Here is a 25050-nt window from a genome sequence, read left to right as displayed (position 1 = left end):
GTCCCTCTTCCGACGTCATTGGAGGGACGCATGAAATCGGAGGTGATGCGAAACAGGGCTGAGTGTGCTGTCAGGTTGTCTGTCACCCAGCCCAGTGGATCGGGAGTGGAGGCACTGTGCTGCTGAACGCAAGGTCACAGTTTTGATTTTGAAGCACAGCCACAACCATTTCTCTGATGTAGGTAAAAATATTAGAACAAAAACACCTTTGCAGAAGCATTTTGGAGCGCGTTATTAACAATCCCTGGGTGGTATAAACTAATCCGTAGCCGTTCAGTATGGTTCAGCTTAGACAAGTAAAACGCGAGTTCTAACCTTTTTATTTAAAATATACTGTACTGTATTTTTTTTATCACCAGTGGAGCCTTCGGCGGAAGGTTCTTCTTCCACAGACACGGCCGACCTGTCTCCGCACGCGGAGCGTGTGCTTCAGCGTCTGCACGAGCAGCACGTGCGGTTTGTGGTGCGGGCTTCGTCTTCGGCTGCGGATGTGGCTACGGATGCGGACCGGCTGCAGCGCGAGCACGAGGAGCTTCTCCAGAGGCACGCCCAGAAGCTGCAGGCGCTGCAGAGGGACTTGGCACGCTCTCGGCGCCTGGTGAGGAGGACACTTTGGGCACGGTGCACTCTGCAATGGGAGGGGGGCAGTGCTGGCATGTCCGTTTTATGAATAATGAAGACGTATTGGTGTCATTAAAAGACGGCACAAAGAGGGGAGGAAATACACTCTACACACACTAGAGGAAAACGCAGGACGGCTCGGTGACAACTTAAGAACGGCACCGGAAGTTGCCGCTGTGCCTTATTACCGTAGCCGGATGTTTCTCCGCGCGGCGCAAGCAGGGCGTTACTGGGAATATTTTGAACATGGCGTGAGCCGTTCCCGTGATTTTTTGGACTTAATAAGCTTATAAACGACTCCAGTGACGACAAACAAACTGCATGAGACAAGACAGACGATATCACGTATTCATAGCAAACCGCTTTCAAAACGCGCGCGCACTGACGTCACGGGTCCGGCACTTTGGCGGAGTGATACACTACATGAGGTGGTGCCGTTCTTGAGTTGTAACCGAGTATAGAACTCCTCTGTAATCTTTTCCTGTGTTCAATCTTTTAAAGGGGGACACTGTCCTTGTGGACATTTTTGTTATTTTTTAACCTATGTGCTTGAGCTTTGCGTATAAAGTTTACGATTCCGTTTCGGGCATTTTTATTATATACGTATGAAATACTTGAATACTTCTTTTATCCCTTTGTGTTCTGGAAGGACCAGGGAGCGCAACTATACCACAGCAGTAATTTTAGCCTTGTTTCTGCGAACGCTGTAAACTTCATAAATGTCAGGCCCTCAATTACCAATGTTTTTGTAAAACTAACTGCATGAAATCTTGTGCCAGCAAAAAAGGAATTCCATGCTCTTGTGGTTTTATTGCTCTGTTCAGTTCATAAGCTTTTGGATGCAGCAAAAATGATGCAAATCGAGCCAGTACATCCCAAGATATTATACCCGACAGCTGACCATGTGGGAAAAAGTTGGTTCTAAGAAAACAGGGCACGAAGTTTGGAAACATAGGCAAACATGGTCATTTAGGCGACTTAAAAGGGCGACAGCTTTGTGAATACTTATGGAACAGCTATGATATTTCGCAGGTACATTCTTTGGGACCTGTAGACTGCAAATAAAATTAATACATTTTTTTTTTTTGCAAATTTTTGGTCCTTAAGGTCAGTGTTCTCCCCCTTAAAAGTGCTGGGAAGGCAGCTTCTTTGTTTAGTTCTAAAGAACCAGCCCTTGGTAACTCACTCAGCACTGTTCCAGCCACATTTTTCTAACTGAAAAAAAAAAAAAAAAAAAATCAGAAAATTTAAGAAATATTTAAAAACTCCAAAATTTTAAGAACAGTGATATAATACAGGCAGGAGTGACGAAATGCAGGCCAGCACTAAAACATTGTTACTGAGTGTGCCAACGGCACGTTGCCATTCAAGTGGCACGAACAAATGGAACCACAGGACAATCGCAGTTGGTGGCCGCCAGTTGCACAAACAAGATTCTGTGACCTCGTTGACAAATTGCAGAAAAATGGCTGGGGAGTCACCACTGCCTTGTCTGTTTTCATCGATATCTCTTATTATTTGTTTGATGTTTGTGATTTATCTTGCTCGTGGGACAAAGCAGTCTTTTTTTTTAATAAACGATACTTTTCTTTTGTTGTGATGGCCCCTTAAACGTTAGCTGTATGCCTTCATTATCCCGTAGTCAGCTAGCCCAACTCTTCACCTCAAGCTCATTTAAGGAAGGCACTGCAGTCAATTCCCAGCAAACCAAACCCACATGTGTCTGTGTTCATCATATGTCAAATTATTTTTTCTATTCTTCAAAGGGTGCTGGCACCAATTTTTGGTGTTAATATTATTACACAATTCGCTTCCTTTACTCAACATATAATACCCTGGCTGATGAAATATGAGCGGCCTGCAACGCAACATACTTCCATTTGATCTGATTTATCGCGCCGACGAAACAGCCCGCAGAGCGGTGTGCAGCAAACTGACATCAGCGTGACATCACTCCATGAGCGAAAAAGAAGTGACATAGCCGTCTGTGTCCAACGCTCGTCAAAAACGCGTGACGTCACTTCACACGCACGGCCCGGTGAGCGGCGACTGGGTGCCGGTGCGTTCATAAATTGATGCATGTAGCCAGAGCTACAGGCATAGCCGCTGCCCAGAAAGCACTCTTGGGTGTGTTCAGATAAGGACAGCCAAAGTGGAGCCATGACTATTTTTTGTTTGAGATGAAAATATAGCATTGGGGAGAGCACTGTGTCCTCACCGTGGAAGTGGCATTATTTTACAGGGCATTTACAGTGCAATTTTATAGTGCATCAAACTTTGGCGTTTGAAATGGGCACTCAAAATGGTTCCTTGCCACTGGTGCCACCAAAGTTTAAAGGAGCCATGGAGAGAAAATACAACTTCGTGTAACTTGAAAGAACTAGGATTCAGTATCTCACTCAGCTTCATTACAGCCACAAAAGATGTTTTTTTAACGAAAAAAAAAGCAGGAAGTATTTAAAAATTTTCACATTTTGCACCACAGTGACGTGTTATGAGTAAGAATGACGTCATACGGGCCAACAATAAAACATAATTTTCAGTGCGTTAACTGCATGTTCGCATTCAAGTGATGTGGTCAAATGGAACTAGAGGCCCCATTACAGACATCCAGTCATGTGTCGTCGCGACAGGTTAGTTAGGCGGCCGCCAATCGCACAAACAAGGTTCCGTGACGTCATAGAAAAGTTGTGGGAAATTGGCTAGGGGGTCGCAACTGCTTCACACGTTTTCTTTAATATCTCTGTTATTGGTTCGAAGATTGCGATGGTGTTGGTATCATTGTTATCGGGACTAAACAGTCTTTCTAATAAGCCCAACTTGTATTTTGTCTTCATGGCTCCTTTAATGCACTGTAATTGCTTCCAAGCGACACATCAAAAAAGTGCTTCGATTATTGCATTCATGAGGGTTCATAGTATTGGAAAACATAAAGATTGCAGTTTTATGGCAAACACTGTTTTGTGCATTGTTTGACCAAAAATGGCTAATTATCTCTAATTATCTGTAGAACTAATTGACTAACTGGGAATATAATGGCACATTTGAGGTTGTCACGTGACCGGATGGTGGGGTGGTCTTTACCAGCTTGGAGCAATGGACACAGGGAAGCTGTTGGCGAGTTTGACATAACACACATTTAATGCACACACAAAAAAAACCCTCAGGCAAAGCACTCAATATTTAAACTACACACAAACGATGAACACTCACATCTCTAACTAACAATCCCAACACACAACTCAACTCTAACCCAAAAGTCTCTACAATGAAGTTCTACACAATTCGTCCGAATAAACTTATTCTATCGCCCTCTAGGTGATCTCTCTAAACCACCACTCCCTAGTTGTGTCATATAACTGCGTCCGTATTGGACTGGCCTACCCCGGTCGTCGGCGCTGACGTGTCGCACCCTTGCGTGGCCGCGGCTCGGTGGTAGCCGTCCTCTTCTTGCTTCGTCGGTGCCGGCGTTCGATACGCGCGGTCACTCGCTGGACGGCGTGGGCTCCGCGCGTCCTCACTTCTTTCCTGTGTGGCTACCCCCTGGTAGCCGCTCTCACTGGAGGTCCTTGATGCCAGCGTTCGACGCACGCGGTCATCACCTCGGCGGCGCGCTTCCTCGGTGGCTACCCCCTGGTAGCCGCTGCCGCTGGAGGTCTCGGTAGGCTTGGCACGAACGTCGCCTTTCGGGGTCGTCGAGACGAACGTCGACGGAGCGTGGACGCTGGCCGCTGGTGCCTGCCCGATGCCGCTGAGGCCACGAAGACACAGGTTCGTGGTGCACCTAGGATGACGGTGCCGATGCGAAGTCGGCCTGCTCCTGCCCAGGCTCGGATGGTGTGGTCGATGGCCTGGCCGCGTCCCCCTGGCTCGTTCTGTGAAGCTCACGTGCTCCGGCCGCCTCCTGGTTTCTTCGGTTTCTTGCCTCCCCTCTTCTCATTGTGCGCCCCGCTTTTATACCCCCTGGGCTCTCCCGTGGTGCACTCCCATTGGCTCCTTGCTTCCTCCCTGTCCTTATATGGCCATCTCGCCACTTGTCCCATGCGTGGCCTTTCCTGATTGGCCGACCAGTGCGCTGCCACCTTTGCCCATGATTCCTCGGTGCGTCGGCGCTGGCGCTTGCTGATTGGCGCGCTCCTGGCGCGCACTTCAAATGGCCGTTCCTTTGTTCTTTCCGTTCTTTCGGAGGTTTTGATGCGTCCCCCTCTCAGGGGGTGCCCTGACCCATGACAGAGGTCAGTGGGACAAAAGCAGCAAGGCTGACAAGTTTCACAGAGTTTACTTGAAAATGAAGTCATTTTAAGACCAGTGTTGTCCCCCATAAGTTTGGCGAGTAATGCATGAGACCAAGTTACGTAGATTCTGGACTGTAATGTTCGATTCTGTGGGGATGCAGATGTGCATAAACCATCAATCATCATGATCGGCATTCCTTGTCGGTGCTGATGGTGATCACCAGGGCAATCTTAGGTCGCCATCTCTGTTTAGTGTGGCCAGACTCGCTTGGAGCAGCGCATTCTGTGATAGCACTATGCCCACACTTACTCTGCTCTACTAGACCATCGCTCAGTTCCGCCTTGTGGCCCGATTGCAGAACGACCTGGAGACCCAGCGGCAGCTGCACCTGGCCATCGCTGCGTTGGAGAACGACCGGCGGCAGCAGGCGGCTCAACTCAAGCGGCACCACGACGAGCGAGACCGCATCATGCGGTCACGACGACTGTCGCACCGGCACAAGCAGCAGCAGGTCGGTGGTCCCGCTTGTCGGTCTCCTGTTGTTGTTCCGTCGCAGGAACAGGAAACTGCGGACACAAGAAGTATGGTGGTGTTAATTGTTTACACTACTGCACTGTGGACGTAAAGGGGGGGGTGTGGGGGGCTGCTAATGTGACGAGACGAAGCCTGGCTGGCAATTTAAGTGGTGAAGCCCTTAGGGGCTGAAGCTGTTGGTGTTTCCTGTCATCGTCGTCGTAATCGTCGTTCGTCTCATGTAGTCACGGTACTAAAACACCGGGAAACTTGTTTGCTTCTCGTGCTAGTATATAGCGCGTACTAAAAAAAAAATACTGGCAAACTCGTTTATCCCTCGTGCTAGAGAGCTTCGTGCTTCAAAGACAAGAGACTTTCACAGCAAAGCTGTATACCTGTACCCCCCAACAATTTCATCTCCGTTGGCAAAAACTCCAAGGTGTCAAGAATACACTTGTACACTGCATGCTTTGCCCCTCACCAGGTTTCACATTAGTGCAGATGGAATGGGATTTTTGTTGCAGTCTACGCTCATTACAGCGGATCTGGCAACAACGGACTTCCGATTACGACAGACCATTTCTGTTGGTTTGTTTGGTCCCTATGCATTTTAAGGGGAATCCACTCTGCTCATAATGGACGCAACTAGACCAGACTATTGGCTACAACAGACTAAATTTCGGGCAGAACTTGTTTTGACTGAATGTTATTAGCAGACTTCCGCAGTGCTGGCACCCGATATGCTTTTTGTTTGTTTATTTTGGCGATAAAACTACTATGTCTGGGAAAATTGTCGATGTAGAACAGGTCATTGGCGCAGCCAAGCCAAGCCAGTGGTGGTCGCCATTGGGTGCGTTCCCATTTCCCTTTTAGGCGGCTTCATTGCCATCTTCGCGAACAGCCCGCCGTGTTAAGCACCGTTCCAATTCGAATGAAGCAGTCAACGAAGACTGCTTCGAGGAGACGGCATCAAAGTCGGCAACGATGCAGGCTACTTTCCTGTCTAAACTAATAAGTGACGCCAGCGCCATCTTTTTACGTATAATATTGGAATTAACGCACTTGTTCTTTACTTGAAATATTTAGTATAATTTACTAGCAGTGAAGATAACATCGTTCAATTTTAAATTGCGTAATGTTTGTAACAATAACGGTAATATTATTTATGAAACCTGCGGCTCGCGTTTCTCAACATGTATGAGGCTGTCGTCTGCGTCGGTGTTGAGTTTGGGACTGCGGCGCCGTTCCAATTTTAATCCTTTCGACGTCTAGTTAGGCTGTTTCATAAGCTGTCTGCCAAGCTGTTGGCGAATTGGAACACAGCCATTGTTGAACCTCCGATAACGAAATCTCACAAGTACGGAATTCTTGCGGCAACAAAATGTTTTCAGATCCCTGGCGAACGTCCACAGAAGCCCATGTATTTCATATCTCGCGGCAATGAAATGTTTTTGGAAAATGATCCCACATTAACGGAACTTGCTGCAAGCCCGGTCGGCATTTTATCTACGCAATTGAGGCCAACAGTGCCCAAAAAGGGCGCAAATGCACTTTTTACCTTTGGACTCAAAGTGTGTAAACTTCTGCCACAGCACACTTGCATGGCAGCTTCCATATTTGTTCGCAAAAACAACTGTGCAGCAGGTAGCCGTGGAGGCAGCCTCGCAGCGACACTGCCAGGGGGCGACATATTGCGACTCACGGCGTGGCTTTGGCTTGGGCTACACTAGCCGGCTACTACTGAACAGCGTGCGTGCGTTTGTTGTGTGTGCGGCAATCGGCATGTTTGCTCTCAATCAAAAGCGCAAGTTTTTTATCGCCAAGGCAGCCATCATGGCCCAAGTCAGCGGCCCAGGTTGGGGAAGGCAGGATAGCACCAATGAGTTTGGAACCGCCTGCAGCTCGCTCAACCATCGTGAAAAGCAAGGACGCTGCTCTTTAGTGCGGGTGTGTGCAAAACAAAACAGTATAACAGTATCGGCTGTGGCCTTTCTGGACGTCAACAAAGCAGTGTTGACTTAGTTTTGCGAACAGCATTGGAACAACGAGGTGCCACTGTCCGGCAAAGTTCGTCAACAGAAGAATCTGGACTTTGCTTGCAAGCTCGGACATACCATATGTACTCGCATAATAATCGCACTCGCGTAAGGATCGCACCCCTGAAGTTTGTCGTCAAAATTCGTTTTTTTTTTTAATTTCCCGCAGAATGAACTTGCCCTGAACTTGCCACAGTAGTATGTCGTATGTGTGCGAAGTCTAGCTGATGATGATTGTGCTTACTTTTGTTTCCTTCCCTTTCAAAACAGACATGGCTATGTTATTGCCGCCGACTTGCCGATATTAGCGATATCGGCAAACTTGCGTTCAGTATTGATGAGGAAGAAGCTCTCACTAAATGCACGTAATGTACTCACAAGACAAAGAAAGAAATTCGCTCAGCTTGTTGCGTTGGCTCCCTTGTTGCGTTGGTTGTTTTGATGTCCCGCACTGTGACAGCGGCAGCCACTTATTGGTCGCCCTGTTGTCACCTCGCAGCGAACTCGTTCCGACGCATTCCGTAATTCATGAAAACACTGCATTTCGTGTCAATTTGCAAAGTGGCTGGCGGCGGTGTGTGGAGTTCTTATTATGTTTTTATTTATTATTTTTATTATGTTCATGAGACCTGTCGTAAAAATTTTGACCCGCAACTTGCTTACCTTTTCTGTGCTCAAAAGTTTTTTGCGAAAAATTTACCTCGCGTAATGAACGCACCCCTAAATTTGCATCATATTTTTGGGAAAAAAAATGTGATCATTACGCGAGTAATAATGGTACTCGGTGCCGAGGACCAAGGAGAAAAAAAAAATGAGGAGAAGGCGAACCCCGGGGGACATTTTTTGGCACGATTCAGTCATTCTTAGGCGCTTAGGACGACTAGCAGTGAACTACTTCCTGTAGTGTGAGAGCTGAGCTGTGAAGTTACCACAAGGCAAGGCTTCGCGAAGTGTAATAACCGACTACTGGAAATATGTTTTCAGTTTGCGGCCAATTTTCCTGTCTGTTTGGTTCTCACGGCAGTGAAATTCCCACAGTAGTGAATTTTTCGGCTTTCCCCGGTGGATTTGTTATTGCGGGGTTTGGCTGTAGTTTTATTGTTCAGTCAGGCCCTTGCCACTTTATCTTATCAGAAGTGCCCTTGCCATTCCAAACGTTTGAGTTACGGTGCAGTGTTGAACAGGACGAGATAACATGCCATGGCCTGGCACAAGTGGGAAGGGAGATTCCGTTACGTTGCTATCTACAAAAAATCAGCTTTGGATTAAACACGATGCAGTTGCACCAGGGTGTCTAGCGACCGGGAAAACAGGGAAAAGTCAGGGAATTTAGAGCCACCGGGAAAAGACAGGAAATTGTCAGGGAATTTTTCAACGAAGTAGTACCAGTCAGGGAAAACCACTTCGGTGCCTGCACACACAGTTTTAGAATAGGCGAAACCAGTTTTAGGAGGCCCCCAAGAAGTTAATGAACACAGCACGTTTGCGCATCACGAAAGCGTTAATCGCATGAAACGTTTTCCGATTTTTCTGCAAGCGAAAACGTGCGCCGCTGACGCCGCCACGGAAACCAACCGCACGGTGCATGCCGAGTGGCAGGCGCCGGCAACATGGCGGCAGCACCGGCCGCGGAGTAGTGCGGTAGCTCCAACGACCGCTTCTAACCGCTCTTTAAAATGCTACTCAAGGCACTAACGCACTTGCTTGTGCAGGAAAGGAGCCACCGCAGGCACGAAATCGTGGACACGGCCTTGAAAACACCGCGCATGAATCGCGAGCAGAAACTCGCCGTGCGGTTCACGCAGCTTGCAGCTGGCTTAAGTTGCTGGGTTCACTTGCGCAGAGGGACGATGCAGATGGTGCCCAAATTGCACGCACAACGATCTTTTTTTTTTCCAGCGAATTTTCAAAGGCAGTGCTTTTTGGGAGCTAATCTTGGAAGAACTTCAATCTTATGACATCAGGAGCCAGAATTACATAATCATAAAGGAACATTACATGTTTAGCGTGAACTGCATGGGGCGTTTTCTGCTCACGAAAATGCACTGCGCACGTCACAGGCGCGCTGACGCTGCCGCGGAACCACCCGCACGCTGCTAGCAATGCTGCCGACGGCGGCAACATGGCGGTGGCTTCGACCGCGAAGTGGTGTCGGGAGCTCGAGCAACTGCTTTTAAGCGCTCTCTAAAATGCCGCACAAGGCACGCACGAAGTTGCTTGTGTGGTAAAGGAGCTTATAATGTGAGCTAAAACGGTACTATAAAACATCATCCGCGCTGCTAGTGAAAGCGCCCATGCAATACCTGCCGTGGTGGTAAGCCTAAACATCTATGGCCGTATCTCTATGTATGGCGGAACCAGCCAGCTGTCTCGAGCGCTTCGAAACTGCCGCCAAGAGGCGCGCGGCTCCCCATTGGCGCAAGTCGTCAGGCTCCTCCCATTGCCGCGCGCGACGCGCGTCATTTCCTGAGCGAGGCAGAAGCTGCCGCGTGCGCGAGTTGTTGACGTGAGCGTCAAAAAATCGCACGCGCAACACCGACGCGCCCAAATCGCGTGCAAAAACGAACCATGTGGTTCACTGAAGCGCAACTTGAAGCTTCTGAAGTAGCGTCTCGACTGGGGCCAGTTGGTTCATTCTGAACTTAAACAACAGCGCCAAAGACGCACAGCAGTGCTTGTCTGTGCTTCTTTCCTAGTCCTTGTCTTTTGCGCTGTTGTTTAAGTTCTAAGTTGAAGCTTCTATCCCGCAAGATGAAATAAACTCTGAAGCCGTAACTGAATTCAAGCAAACCTCAAACTGAACAAACTGAAGTTAATCAAAGTGCATTTTGAGAATTAGGGCACTTGGAACAAATGTGTTTTTTTCCCCACAATAGAATGTGTTTTCTCTACGCTTTTTGTATGCTTTACGGACCATTTCCACAGAAGGGCGCCTGTTGTTTAGGTCAGGGAATTTCGACTAAAATGGTCATGGAAAACATAGAAAAGTCAGGGAAATTGAATTAGGCAATTAGGCACAGTATTTTTTGGTTAGACAAAAGCATGTATATTAGTTGTTCAATAGTGCAAATAATACGCTTACATTTTGTTTCTTTGTTTTGTGAATGTGAACCTTTATACTATTTTTAATTTTTCTGGAATCCAATCCAGTTGACAGGGCCTTGCCCTTATCATTTACGATACATAGCTCTGTACTTTGGCTATGGCCGTGGATTCTAGTGGCAGCAGTGCTCTCTTTTTAGGAGAGCCTCCAGGTGGAACCAACTGTGTGCAACTTTTATGTCTTAGGTGAATTTCAATATTAATCCTCGAATCCCATTTTCTGAATAAAGGTATCCACTTAGAATCGAGTAAATAAGACGATCATGAAGCTCTCACAAGGAAGTTGGCTATCATGGGCTGCCACCTGGCTGGCACAGGCCGTGAAATGTTGCGAGAAAAAAAGATTACTACATTGTTGTTGCAGTCTGGCAGGATTCCTTACCAGAGATCCTGCCACTGCTGATCACTTAACCTGAGTCTTCTGCTCTGAACAAGAGCGTGTGAATACTAACTCATTCGGTGCCCTTCTTTGCGCCTGTCCGCAGATGCTGCAGGAAGCATTCAAGGAGAGCGTCCACGCCCGCAAGGCTGACCTGGCTGAGATCCGAGCATCGGTCCACGAGCGCCAAGTGCGCGAGCGAGACCGGCACCGAGTCTACCTGGCCTCCCTCGAGAACTTGTATCCTTGGCTCAGTGGTGGTGGTCATACCTTAGTGCTTGCCTTGTTGTTCCTTTTTGCCTTGCTGCAGTCACAATGCACCAACACCGCAAACCTTTTACTAACAGAGCCGAGATTGCAGCATTCATGATGTGCATTGTAGTTGGTGTTCGCAAAACAGTTGATGCTCGGCTGAGTTGACATTCACTGTAGGTGCATTTCCTTTAAGTAGCACATGCACATAGAGGAGGATTGGGAAAGAGTCGTTAACACTTCTGTGACCACAAGAAAATGGCCGATTTTGAGTGCTTGAGCTACTGGACATATTTAGCATTGCTATGCGCGAAATTGTCCCTTATAGATTTCTCTTTCAAACACACAGCAGCAGCTTTGTGAATACTGTAATTATTTACAGTTTATTGGTGAACGAAACAAAAAAATATGCACAATAAAAGTATACGCAATACACAAATAGGCGATTTTACTGAGCCTAAACTATATTTGAGTAATTCTGAGATATACGAAAGGTTTCTACATTCCTAAGATATGATTCAATATGTACATCAACGCTGCCCACCAAGTTCTGGATTTTTGCGGGCCTACCAACCTAATGGCCCTGACGAATGTGCTACTCCGTGAAGCCACTTGAGAGTCAGTCGGTCTCTCTGAAGTATGCATGCAAGCATGCTTGTTCGTGTTTCCACACGAAATCCTTATCACTGCAGTGGGAAAAAGAAAAGTTACCGTTCTTGAGAAGCAGTGCTAATTTTACATGAGTGCCACGCTATCTTGAAGGTGATAACGGCGTGGAGCATCTGGCAAAATATCCCCGCCGTACATTGTCCAGACCCTGCACATATAAGTAATACCACAGTCGTCAGGTATTAGGCACGTTTTCTTTTGCAAACATAAATACAGTGAGAAGTCAAAAACGAACCTTCCCTGGCAGCACCTGTTGAAGTCTGAGGCTGTTGAATTCGAGTCTTCATCAGAACTAAAATCGCAAGAATGCACATAGTTGCTGGTGTCATCACTGTTGCTGGGAAAAAAAAAAAAAAAAAGCAGCAGCAGCAGTGACCGAAGTCCCTGAAACCGCTGTCCGCCTTTGCAGGGCGCGCAGTAAAACAGGACGCCATTTTCGCCCAACTCGCCGCTACCTTGGGTTCGAATTTCCTTCCCGACTCTGTCTACCCACGCGAAATGTAAACAAACTGCAACGAAACTGGAAAAGGGGTTCCCAATGAACATGCCAGATGGCGTCAGTTGTCCGAATAGCACCGTTTTTAATTTTTGCGGGAGGTTTGAAAATCATTGTTCATCCATGAACAATGGCCTATGGCGTGGTCATGAAAGAGTTAAATGGCATTGTATGCACTGCTGGTTCTGCTGCGAGGAGTTTCTTCCTTGACTTGCCGCTTCCCCTGGTGGCTCATACCAGCTACCAGACACAGTTGTCGCTGCTCACCGAGTCGCTGGCCAAGGAAAAGAGCGAGATGAGGCAGCGGGCACAGGCCCAGACCAGGGTGAGTGGATCCGACCAGAGTCGGCTTGGCTTGGCTAGAGCCTCCTTCCAGTTTCTCACTGGTGGACCCCCATAATCTGCACTGCTAAGGCTATACCCTCGCTGCTGTTTTTTTTTTAATTAAATATTCCTTCAAGAATAATGATGATGATGATGATTGGATTTTTATGGCGCAAGGCCGTCTGAGGGCAAAGGGCGCCAAAGAATGGTTGGTTCATTGAAGTGACATGAATGTAAAAGTAAATCATTTCAGTAAAAATAAACGAGGTAAAACACAAGGTAATGAAGATGACTGGTGTAAAGAGCCAGGTTGTCATGATGCATGTAAGAGATGAGGTGCAAAAACTTGACGTCAATGAGAAACTTAAAAACACGCTTGATGGAAAACATGGGCTCGTCTCCTAAAAAGTATAATGGGTGAAGCGGGATGTGTTGTCTGTATAGTTGTGGAAAGTGTTTGTGTCGGGTTGTGTCAAGTGCCTTGCATTGAATGAGCATGTAGATTCCGGATAAGCCCTCTCCACACCCGCTGCACGTGGGTCTTGGCGATCCAGTGAGCAGGTGGGAGTGTGCTACATGTGTGTGGCCTATCCGTAACCTTGCTAAGGTCACTTCGGTGTGTCTGTTGTGCGAGTCAGTTGTGTATTCCTTCCCGAATTACACGTGTTGGTGCAAAAATGTCATACATTTTATATTTGTGCTTGGGTCAGACCTGTTACTAACCGACCGGGTATCTATTTTGTGAACCGAAGGCTAACTGAACCTCTGGAATGCTGCCGCATCTGACAAGACCATTTGCCCCAGATGTTTAGGCCAACAGGTTCAGCAGCTGTCTGTTGTGAATTGCCTTTGTACAGAATGGTGGTCAGGGTGTTTGTCGCACACACAGGAAGTCCTTGAGGAAATCTCACAAATTTCCTCGGATTAGCCTTCACGCCTGAATTTTGTGGTTGAGGTTTTGAAGGAATGTCAAGATAGGGGTGAGATTGAGGGTACAGCTGAAGTGGCATCATGGTGTTCAACTGACGGTAGGCCTAAGCACATCTTGGCCTTTAATTAAGGTGCCATGCAAACAAAATATAAGTTTGTTTTATTTGGAAGATGTCATGTTTTGTAGTGCGCCCAGCACTTGTCCAACAGCAAACGATGCCGTATTCACGCAGAAATTATTCGGTATAGGTTGAAATTTTGATTCTCCCACCAAATCCTGTGTTTTTGTGGCGTCTGCCATTAGACATAATGGTGGGTATTCAAACAAACTTCCAGTGGGTCCAGTGATTTCCCTACACCCCCCCTAGGGGGTGTGTAGACACCCCCTAGTTTTTCTGGACACCCCCCCTTGAATCCCCATATTTCACTCTTTTCAGTCCTTGTATGGACCTTTTTCAGTATCGATCTGCGCATGCGCGGGCTGCCCGTCTGCTATTCTTGGCAGTAGCCTCGGGCAAAATAAACATGAGTGCGCCCCCCGAGCTTGCTGTTAGCGTTGCACATATTTATTTCCTTTTTTTCGACAGCTCGTGGCAAGTTCATATGTGCACACAAAAAAGACTTTCAAAGGAAAGGGGCAAAGTGGTTTGAGGCTGACCACGCTGCGAGCACATTGCTACCAGCCAGGGAGTAGCGCAAATGAAAAAAAGAAAAAGTAAAGGAAAAGGGGAGCTTCAACGGCCGCAGATTAGTCACGGAAACTTTCGCCTGCTACCGTGACATTCATATGAATGGTACGGGTGACGGGTGGGTGCGGGAGCAACTGCAGGACGAGAACATTTTGTGCATGAGTTCTCCGAAACCCAGATATTTTCGGGGGTGTGCCTTACTGCCATTTTTAATACGCCGAAGTGGAATACCACGCGGGGGACGCAGCAATTCCCCATTCGCTTGAAGTGATTTTGGGAGTGACATCGGGTGCCCAGGGAAAAATGGTCCAATGGAGGCAGTGGAAACGCGAGTATGCAGGACAGTCCCACGGTCGAGGGAAGTTTACTTAACTAGTTATTTAACTTAACTTAATTATTTAACTAATAATTTAACCTAATTATTTAACTTAATTAATTAACTTAATTATTGAACTAGTGGGATAAAAAAACAGCTTTTCTAGTTTATGAACCCCCCCAGAACCATTGAGACACCCCCCCTTGATTCGATGCCTGGGGAAACCCCTGAGTGGGTCATTAGACTCTGCAGCCTTGCTTGCCATCAGTGCTCCCATATGGTGCTACCATAGTCAACCGCGGACTGTTGTCTGCCGTTGCTTTGTTTTTGATCGTGTTTGCACCTGGCTTGTTTTTGTTACTGTAGAAAGTACTTGTTTCGTGGAACATGCACTCGACAAACAGGGTCCTGTAAGACGCCGCTTACGCCAATCGGCCGATGTCGAGTAAAACACATCTCCAAAGCGGCGGGCTGCTGTGCAGCTAAAATAAGCATAGTGCGCCAAGTAGAAACAGCAGTGCACAGCGGTACTTCTATGTTTACGCGTATTTTCGTCTCTTTCATTGTTTACCAGTCCATTCTTACAGCTGTAAAATGAACATGCATTACATTTAAGCGCAAATAGCTCACTCGGGCAAGCTAGTAAGCCCTACCTAATTTGTGTTTGCTTTTGCGGTTCCAGCCGATCGCACAGCTGGGCATATGACATCATAGGTTCTGTTGCGGGAAATGAGCTAGTGGGTCGCCTGGCCTTTCCCTTTCTTCCTCATTATATAGCTCGTTTGAGCGAAGTGTGCATTACAAGTGATGTCAGCATGATTCTGGTAATCTTTCTAATGAACCAAACTTGTGTTTTGTCTGCATGGCCTCTTTGAGGGTACAGTACAGGGTAATGTGGAATTGAATAAACTTATTTCAGCTTGAGATAAGGTCGAAGTTTGCATTAAGTGCACACACGCAGTGGAACTGTATTTCAACACGCAAACTCAAATACCTGTTAGAATCGTAAGGCAACTGTGGGTAATTTATTATAGCAACCACTCGCAATAGTAATAGAAGCATTTTCCCTCGTCTTGTGCGTTCTTACAGTGTTGTGATTCTATTCCGGCTGCCTTGCCGCAGGTGCTGGAGAGAATGCGACGCGACTTCAAAGAGCAGCTGGAGGCGGAGACGCAGAACCTGTACAGCCTCGTAGCCCAGAAGCCGCACGAAGGCTGGGTATCCACCAGCCAAGCCGTGCCAAGCCGGAAGCGAACCAGGCGCACCTGACCCTGCCGATAGCAGACAAAAAAATGCTCACTTTCGTCTTTAGTGGATGCCAACCACTCCATGACATCACCACAACTTGCGCCATCGTCACCACCCTGCATTCCTTTGAAATTAGAAGTCGGCATGTTTTCCTGTGGTTAAAATTTATTTTCTTAGCACAGCTGCGTGCCAAAGTACTTGCTGGGGAATTAAAGAAATTGCAACTGTTTTTTCGTTGTCTTGTTTACGTACAACTTCCGTTGAAAGGTTTGAGGCAACTCTTATTACCACCAAAGTAAACAGCAAATCTCTCCCACAGCAACTTGTAAAATGGTTTGTCTTGGCAGTTAAGATCCTTTTTTGGAATTTTTTCGGCTTGTATGTTGTCTTTTGTGACCCCTTTAAAAGAAAGCAAGCTGTCAGGCCACTAGTTTTGCGAAATCACAAAAGCAAAGCACAAAATAATTACAAAACAATATACCTCTCATTGAAGGACACCTGTTGGAATGAGGGCATAAGGTAGTCTGTCCAAGGGTTCTGTCAACTGCATTCAACACACTTGTGGTTGACCTTGACTAGCATTCTTTTGTTCGAGATCTTACTTGAGCTATTTCGCGGAGTTGTTGTTGCATTAAATTTTGCATAAATTCCTATCTGTATGTGTGCATCATCATAATCATCATCACAGCCCACACTGTACTCAGATGACTCACTATTCACAAATGGGTGGAAAGGAACGAATGAGAACGATCCCCACTACAAAACTGTGAGTCATCCTGCCTCTCGTGTTGTCAGTGGAGATTTGTTTTTATGTACGTTGGCTTTACTAGGGGAGCCAGTGCAGATTCATACGCATTTGCCCTGCCATACTGAGGGTACGTGTGGTCATTATGGCCATAGTGAGGGACAAATCCCTGTTCTTGTGACAAGACTGGCATTCTCCTTTCTAGGGATGGGCGAATATAGATTTTGAGGTTCGAAGCGAATTCGAAGCGAATAGTGATTTGGTCGAATAATTTCGAATCGAATAGTTCGAATAGTACATATTGCAAATCACAGACAAATGAGCAACTTGTGACCTGACTAATGTACACAGTTTTTTCTAATAATTAGAACTCACGTAGGCACAGCATTGTGTAAAATTATTACCAGTTGAACATTTATTGCAAAATCTTACACACAGCTTTCCTTTGCTGTATTCACAAGTTTTCATGAAGAAATGCCTGTTGCGCCACATGCTCTGGTGCATCAGTTTCCGCCGGCTGCTCATTCACAAGTTTAAGCGCCGCCTAGAAACTCGCAGAGTTAAGCGCCGCCTAGAAGCTCCGCTAAAAAAAAAAGTATTGTAGCCACTAGTATCCTCGGCCGTAGCCAAGTAAAGCGCAAGTGGCAGCGTTTTTAGATTAATCTAAAAACGTTGGCAAGTGGCTGGCCACCATTTTGAATAGGCTCGCTTAGTGCGGCGTCACTGTGTGCGGTGTACTGCCGCACTGAGCGAGCCTATTTAAAATGGTGGCATGCCTATTCAAAATGGCGGCCTGTACAAGTCTGCTGGCTTGGTGCCGCTATGTTCGGAGCGGTGTCGTTTCAGTGCCGCCTTTTTTTTTAACCTAAAGTGTGCTGGCGGCCGAGAGCTTCGTCGAACCTCTAGGCAAGGCAGCAACTCGGCAGTGCCGGCACTGATAATAGAAATGTCCACGTTGGTGGGTCTTGAGCCAAGCCTGGGGTAACTCTCGGAATGCTTGACTGAAAAGCTTGGCTTTTAGCTGCCTATTTGGGAGCATCGAATAATTCGAAAATATCGAATACCTGCATTCGGATCGAAGCGAATAACGAATAGAGAGCTATTCGATCGAATATTCGACAATACCGAATATTCGCCCATCCCTACTCCTTTCTTGAACGGACCCTGCAACACTCTTTGAACAGTGCAAGTAAACGTGCACGACGTTTAGATTACAATACCAGGAACACCTGAGCAAAATATTACACGTGCACACGAAGCGGTAAGTGCGCAAATCGCTGTGAAAAACGCGGGAAAACCAACCGTGCTCTCAATTTTCGTTATTATGCACCACTGGCACTGCAAAATGATGTCATTTGTGCGGTGACTTTCCTATTGGTTGTTGCTGGTCAACTTCACGGCTCATTTCTCGCATTACCTGTGATGATCCGCCGTTGCCGGCACTATGTACCAACCTCATCTATGCCTGAACCTGTACGCACTGTTCTGGCGTTCTTTTGTGTTTTGAGTGACGATTTCAATAGTCCCCTTTCAACCAGACCACTTGACAACAAACGTTTATTGCTTCAAAAATGCCCGACCAGCCTGAGCGCGTGCATGCAAGCAGGCAGCCATGCCTGCTTTTTTATGGCACCAGACCAGGAATAGTCGCCTCCACATTGTAGAGGAAAGGAGAAAACTCCCCGGCCAGTGATATATCGAAGGCCGCGAAAGAGAACGCTGCGAGCCGCCCCCCTCCCTGGGAGAGAGCGCACAGCTTTCGTCGTGTTGTCCACGGTCGAGTTGCGAGGCAACAATCATACGCGATTTCTCATTGCATGTAGTTTCGGTAATAGTGAACGGATTTTGATAATTCTTGCGGGAGGAGATTGCTGGGACAATAGACTTCAGCCCAAAATGCATTCTGAGTACTCGATGGCAAGTGCTGCAGGGCCTCCTTTAAGGCGTGGAATTGTGACCTTTCTCATATATCTAGCACAATGGAGTCACGATACTCCTCAAGGTGGACCGGGCATGTCATCGATTTTGTGCCAAGGCGAGTACTGCAACGAGTGTGTACTCCCAGGCACATAAATGCAACCGTCATTAGTCGCCATATGCAACACAATCACAAATTTCTTTAGGATAAAGAACTAACCCTGACATTTTAAATTGCATTTGTTTACATCCTGAACCCGACAGACCAAGCAGAATGGGGAAATGGAAGAAATTCCTTCAGAATCAAGCCCTTCTGACACTTTTAGAGCACTTTAGGGGCTCGCCTTGTCATTGTAACTCACTTGCTGGACCCAAGTAGAGCTTCACGGCGTTCCGTCGTCGCCGTGTAATGCAGAGGCTTTGAAAGCCAAGCGGTTTATATAGTCATGAGTGTTCAAAACTGTGAACCGCTGGCTCTTGACATACATCTCCCCGTTGTTTAGCGCAAAGAAAACTGCAGGTAGATTTGAGGGAAAACATGCGTAATTAGCCGGCAGCGCCCGTGTTCATTTAGTTAGGAATGCCCGTTGGGTTGGTTTCTACGATAGTAAGCAGAAAAAAGTGGCAGTGCAATGCCGGCATGTGCGGGAGGAAAAGCAAGCACAAAATAAACAGAACTCCCACTCACTGGCACTGCTTCAGGCAGGGGGCGCGCGAGCACTGCGAAGGCGGGAAATTTGAAATGCGTTGGGTGGCAGCAGCGAGCGGATAACGGCGCTACAGCCAATTACTGCTCTGCACTTTCAACAGCTTTCACGTTGGGTGGAACGGGTTCAATTTTTTTTTTTTTTCTCTTACTGTAATGGCAATTGTTAGGGCTTATTCGCCGAATTCTGACATCACGTCCATCAAGAGCCACGTGGTCTGTGGCCTTGTGACAAGTGTCGTGGACACCTGTGGTCTGGAAAACGCACCTGATTTGCGTCCAGTGACATCACACCAACTTGAACGTAATTCGGCACATAGGCTGAAGAGTGACTTATGAGTTGTGTTGACTCTCATGCCGGGCTCTGGGCCCGCTCATCACAGCACTGCCACCAAGCTCATTGATGCAAGGCAGAACAAATTACGCCCCCAGTGTTCAATGTTCCTGTTTCATAGTCACTCTGCTGCACTGAGAAGGCTATGGTGGACACCAGCCAATGAGGAGAGCGTGGCTACAGCAGTGTCAATCAATTACGGCAAAGACGAGTACGGTGTTATTTTGTGCAACCGTGTCCACATCATTTCCTCCGCTGAGGACAAAGCAGACGCCACACTTTAGAAGTGCCTTCTTGTGCCCATTGCGATTAGTGTCTTGCAGCTTCTAGAGTGCAGCCTAGAGTTAAAGGAGTACTGACAAGAAATTTCAAAATTGACATAATTATGTAAAAGGATTCCTTCATATATGGACAGATCTCCCAGGAAGGCTCAACAGCAATCGTTCAGTATGACACATTTTAAGGAGGCAGACTGGTTTTAGAGCTATTTATTTATTTATTTATTTACTAACGAATTTCAATAAAACTGCACGGCATTTTGGACTTTTTTGTGCCGATTTCAAATCTGCAATTATATTTTTTTGCGAGTTGAATATCTTTTTAGATAATCATTAATTGCAATTATTTTGGGTCATAATTACAAAATAACCACTCCATACAGAATGGCAATTACACCATGGCTAGGCAGACAAACGGCTAAGAATACCACGTTGGAAGAACTTTTGTGATTCCGCTATTTTTGGTCGCTTTACAACACACTGAACTTCACTACCCCCACACTCTACCAGAAATGGCTAACAGGTGGTGTCAATTGAACAGAATGATAACTTTCCAAAGCCTCCATTTGAAAAATTTGTTTCCAACATTGTATTCTCCACATATTTAGGTATAAGAATAAAAAAAAATTACAGTTGTACCTGCTCTGGGTGCCGAGATATCCGAGGGCGGAATGTTAGTTTCACATTGCAAGAAAAGTGCAGTTTCACCATCGAATTCTACGCGAACTGCACTGTAGAGTGCACTTTAAAAACTCTGTTTACAATGAAATATGGCGCCTTTTGCTGAGGAAATTTGCAGACTGATAGAAAAGTGGCCGTGTATGCCAAAAATTCCATTTTTCAGAAATTATTTTTTGACCATTTTTCGGCCCCAAAGCCCTTAATCTTTGCATAAATGAGAAAGCTAAGAATGGATACCGCTTTCATGCTGGCATAAGCACCATGCATTGAGCTTCTAGCCATGGTGCAGTTGAAACAGTGATATCAGGAGTGGAGTCCTGTCGTGGCGGCTGCCTAGGCGGTTTTGTCAGAACCGGAACTGACATGAGTAAACGAGGCTGTAAATAATTATGCACGCTGCGGTCAACCATATAATGTGCCATTTTATGGTTACTGGTTAGACCCATAGAGGCGAACAAGGCATAACAAAATTTGATCTCAGTACTCCTTCAGGAAAGTTGGGTAGGATTGCTGCATGGCCAGGGACAGGGCAGAGGTTACATTTCAGCACATGACAGCCCTCTCCAGCCCACTACTCCTGGACAGTCGGCAAAGTCCATCAGTCTGCAACAGTTGTTCGTTGTGCACTGTGCCTCTATGGCTTTCCAAAATGTCACCAAAAGGTTTGTATGATTTTGCGCAATGCATTTTCTGTCATCAGTTATAAAGAAATGTATTCATGTATAATTACTTAGAGAATGCAATTACACATGTAAACACTGTTGCCTGCTGTGCAACCTGGAACATTGTTGCCACTTCACCAGTTATAAAGAAATGTATTCATGTATAATTACTTAGAGAATGCAATTACACATGTAAACACTGTTGCCTGCTGTGCAACCTGGAACATTGTTGCCACTTCAATTTGAAGCTGTTTTTCTAATAGAGGCGAAAAATAAATTTCCATGGAGTTGACAGTCCAAGTTAATCCACAGCCCTCCTTTACAAAGCCCTTTACAATCTGCACTTTAACATGCCTTGTAGAACCTGGTTGCACGTCAGCTTGCTGAATGCATCTAGCCGTGTGAGTTCACGTTCCTCTTGGCACCTTACCTGGGCCTCTAAAACAAGATGGGTCTTCTATGTAATAAAAGATTGTTCATTTTGACCTCTTCCGTCTCGGCTCTGAGTGTACACAATGATTTTATTGCCTCTGCTCTTCTTACCTTATCATTTGCCTCCAGTGTTTCATAGTCACATCTAGGCTTCTGATATCCAATAGAAAGCCTTAAAATAATTTTGATGCCCCCCAACTGATTATATTATCCTTTAAAGCTACTACAGTTGAACCTGGTTGTAATGAAAACTGATATAGCAAATTATTGGCTATAGCGAACTAAATATGATCTTGGTTGGACACGCTTTATTTCAATGGCACTTATTCTTTTGTAAAGAAACTGAAACCATGAACTGCGCACAATATCGAATGTAACGAAGAAATGTTTGACCATGAGGCCGAGAAGCTACTTGGAAAAACCCTCCGGAATCCGAAACTGCAGAAGTGTAAGGGCTCTTCTGTTCGTGGACACTGTGGAAAAAAACTCCATCCTGCTCAGTGCTGTGAGTAGCCAACAGATGAAGATCACATCCTTCATCAAATAAGCAAAGACGCAGGCCTGTTTTGTCAAGTGAACTCGATTTTGATGTAATTTCACATACTCATGTTCTGGCTCATGCAGCTCGAAATGCCACAAAGAAAAAGGTAAGGGTTACCATCTTTATAGTGGGTTGGAAGCCTAAGGAATGCCTTTTTGTATCAAGTATTTTTGCGTGAGCAGATTGTCGTTTTTTGACAGCCGATTCTGACCTCTACAGTTATAATGAATATCGGATATAACAAACTAATTTGCTGTCCCGATACTACGCTCTAACGAGGTTCGACTGTACAATGTTTTCATCACCAACCATTTCATATCTCTCTCTTCAAAGTATACAACCTTCCAAGTCTTAGCGCCAACCTCTGGTTGTCTTCAGGCCACGACTGACACCGCTGTACCACACAATCTGGTAGCTGATGCATCACTACAAAAGTACAAAAACTTCAAGTTAGGCTTTCTAGAGGACAAAGTTTTATGTGTCAGAGTGCACAAAACAACGCAACTTTAGACGCGCCACAAAGATGATGGCTAGTTAGCAAGCCACAATTGAAAAACTTCTCCAGTGTGTCAAGAGGTGCCTATGTGCTTTAGCTTTCAGCAATAACGCACTTTCTTTCATACACCCAAAATAAACTTTCTCCTGGAGTTACAGGGCACATATGCTAGCAGGTGGGCAGTCATCACCTTCAAAGACCTCCTCTTATCAGGGCATGAGAATTGATGCTGAACGTAAGGAGCACCTGCATGCCAATGAAAATGACTGTTAACAAAAGCAAGTGATGACGGCAGCAATTCGTAACCTATCACTCCAGGGTCCACAGTTCACTCAGGAGTTCCTCCTTCTGCTTCAAGAGTCCCTCGACCTTGTGGAAGTTTGTCGGTGCCTCTTTGTGCTTCGCCGCCTTGGCGCGCTTCATCATCTCTGCGTAGCCTTCCTCCAGACGTTCCGAGAAGTCCCACTCCATGCGGGGCAGATTGTCATCGATAAACTTAGCCTTCTTAGCGACCGTCGGGTGCCAGTGGCTCTGCAACGTTTTCAGCTCCCAGAGCGAGCTGTCCGCTGCCTTGCACTGGCTCGGATTCGGCTGTTCGGCGTCGTAGGGGTCGGTCGAGGCATCCTGGTCACTGGGGTCGTTTATCATGGTGGCCAGACTGCGGTGCCTTATCAGCAGGTTGCCGATGAACGGCACCACGTAGAGGAGGGCGTAAGGGGGCGCCGACAGAGCCATTCGGGCGAGCTTCTTGGCGAAGGCTGCGACAAGGTAGGCCGGAAGGTGCGACGACGACAGGAAGAGGTCGGTGAGGAAAAAGAAACGGGCGCGGTACCTCTGGTAGAACACGTCCGGCGCCAGAAGCGCGTAGAGCTTCTCGTAGAAATTGGGGTAGTCGAGGTGGTACCGGTGAATTAGAATGAACAGGCCGTTCAGCGCCATGAGGCTGTGCGAACCGCCGCGGTTGTAGGATTCTATGAAGAAGTCGGCGACGAGGAGCGGGTTGTGAAGGTACGGGATCACTCTGTCGGGGAGAAGAATCAACAACTCGCGGTACAGCTTCACGGGAAGCTTTTGGCGCAGGAACGCGATCCATACGGCCGACAGGCGCCGGACCTCTTTTTCGCGGTCGATGATGAAGCTCGTGGAGTCTCCTCCAAGAACCGGAACTGGATCTTCCGGTTTTGGAGGCTCCGCCGCCATGTCGAAGCCGAGAAGTAAGTGGTAGACGTTCATCAAGTAGCGCTCGGTCATTTCCGGCTTCTTGGGAGCAGATTCTTCCTCCCCGTCTTCGTTTTTCGGTAGAGACGACGCTTCAGTACCTGCCTTCCAGGTGTGCGAAACCTTCGCCAGCGCCTTGAGCGTGTAGGTCTTCACGTCGGCCAACTCGAGGTACTGCTTAAACCTCGAGATGAGGCTTTTCATATCGTGCTCCGGGCTCAGCAGCGATTCCACAACGGTCCCCAGTTTGGCGATGGGCACGTGATGTTCGCCCTTCTTTTTGTGAACTGTTTCAACTTCGATCCATTTCAAGGCGACCTGAAGCGCTAGGCTTTGTTTGCGCGCGGATGACGCGTCCGAAAGCATCTCGACAATGCGGCGCCATGCCTCCACGTAGCGTTCGCGGAGCCAGGCATTGAATTTTTGTATAGCGCTTTGGTCTTCAGCGGCCTGGCTGCCGGCGACGTCACTTTCATATAAAGCGGTGCTAGTCTTCAAGAAATGGCAAAATACCTTGTTGGCAGCTTGTGCGCCGGCGACGACCACTTCTTCGGAGTCGGACGACAGGCAGCCAACGATGTCGATTATGAGATTGGAGTTCTTTCGGTCTTGAACGACAAGTGTAGCGTTGTTCTTGATTTCGCTTACAGAATCCTGAGCGTTCTTGTCTTTCGTCATGCTTTCAAATGAGACAGAATACCACTTTAGAGCATGAGAACGTAAAGCACCTTCTTCCGCACAAGCAAACACAGACGTCCACGTTTTTTCTACCAGACTGTGGGGGCCGCCATGTTGTTTAACTGCATAGCTGCCTCCTAGCGTTTTAAAATGGACGGGTTTCGGTTTCGGAATTCTGTATGTATGAAATCGTACTTTATGCTGAAGATGCAATAAAAGTGGGGTTTTACGCATCGATACTACACATGAACACCTGGCTACACACCTTATGCCGCAGTAATAATTCGATGTTCACAAACTCATCCCTTAATTGTGCAAAGCTTTGGAATCATTTGCCTGATTATGCTGTACAAAACCGACCTGGAACTGTTCAGATCAACACTGCTTGCCATGGCTTCATTTTAGTTTATACCAAATACGAATTCTACAGCTTGTATGATGCTATGAATCTCATGCATTTTAGGGGCCAAGCCCCTTAGGGGCTGGGGTTGTTGGCGTCTCCTGTCGTCGTTTGTCTCATGTAATCACGGTACTAAAACACCGAGAAACTC

General features: G+C 46.8%; 2 protein-coding genes across 2 annotated transcripts in view; one reads left to right on the top strand and one right to left on the bottom strand.

The window, feature by feature from the left end:
* The window catches only part of LOC144137861 (uncharacterized), a 40916-nt gene extending 24876 nt beyond the window's left edge, over window positions 1–16040 (top strand). Inside the window, exons 7-11 of the mRNA XM_077669873.1 lie at window positions 360–598; window positions 5216–5368; window positions 10994–11127; window positions 12545–12629; window positions 15686–16040. Of these exons, the coding sequence (XP_077525999.1) occupies window positions 360–598; window positions 5216–5368; window positions 10994–11127; window positions 12545–12629; window positions 15686–15832 (758 nt within the window). The 3' untranslated portion in view covers window positions 15833–16040. The remainder of the gene's footprint in view (window positions 1–359; window positions 599–5215; window positions 5369–10993; window positions 11128–12544; window positions 12630–15685) is intronic.
* Window positions 16041–22557: 6517 nt separating this feature from the next.
* Window positions 22558–24621, bottom strand: LOC144137860 (nucleolar complex protein 4 homolog). The gene has a single exon (XM_077669872.1). It carries the CDS (start codon window positions 24497–24499, stop codon window positions 22913–22915), a length of 1587 nt encoding a protein of 528 aa, XP_077525998.1. The 5' UTR covers window positions 24500–24621; the 3' UTR covers window positions 22558–22912.
* Between the last annotated feature and the right edge of the window lie 429 nt (window positions 24622–25050).

Source organism: Haemaphysalis longicornis, unplaced genomic scaffold, assembly GCF_048455015.1.
Source record: "Haemaphysalis longicornis isolate Haplotype H1 unplaced genomic scaffold, Haemaphysalis longicornis Haplotype H1 scaffold_5, whole genome shotgun sequence".
In the NCBI taxonomy this organism is placed as follows: Eukaryota; Metazoa; Arthropoda; class Arachnida; order Ixodida; family Ixodidae; genus Haemaphysalis; species Haemaphysalis longicornis.
This window is presented reverse-complemented; position numbering and strand designations above follow the sequence as displayed.

Coding starts and splice junctions, on each gene's coding strand:
- LOC144137860 (XM_077669872.1), bottom strand. CDS start 24,499: ATGACGAAAGACAAGAACGCTCAGGATTCTGTAAGCGAAATCAAGAAC.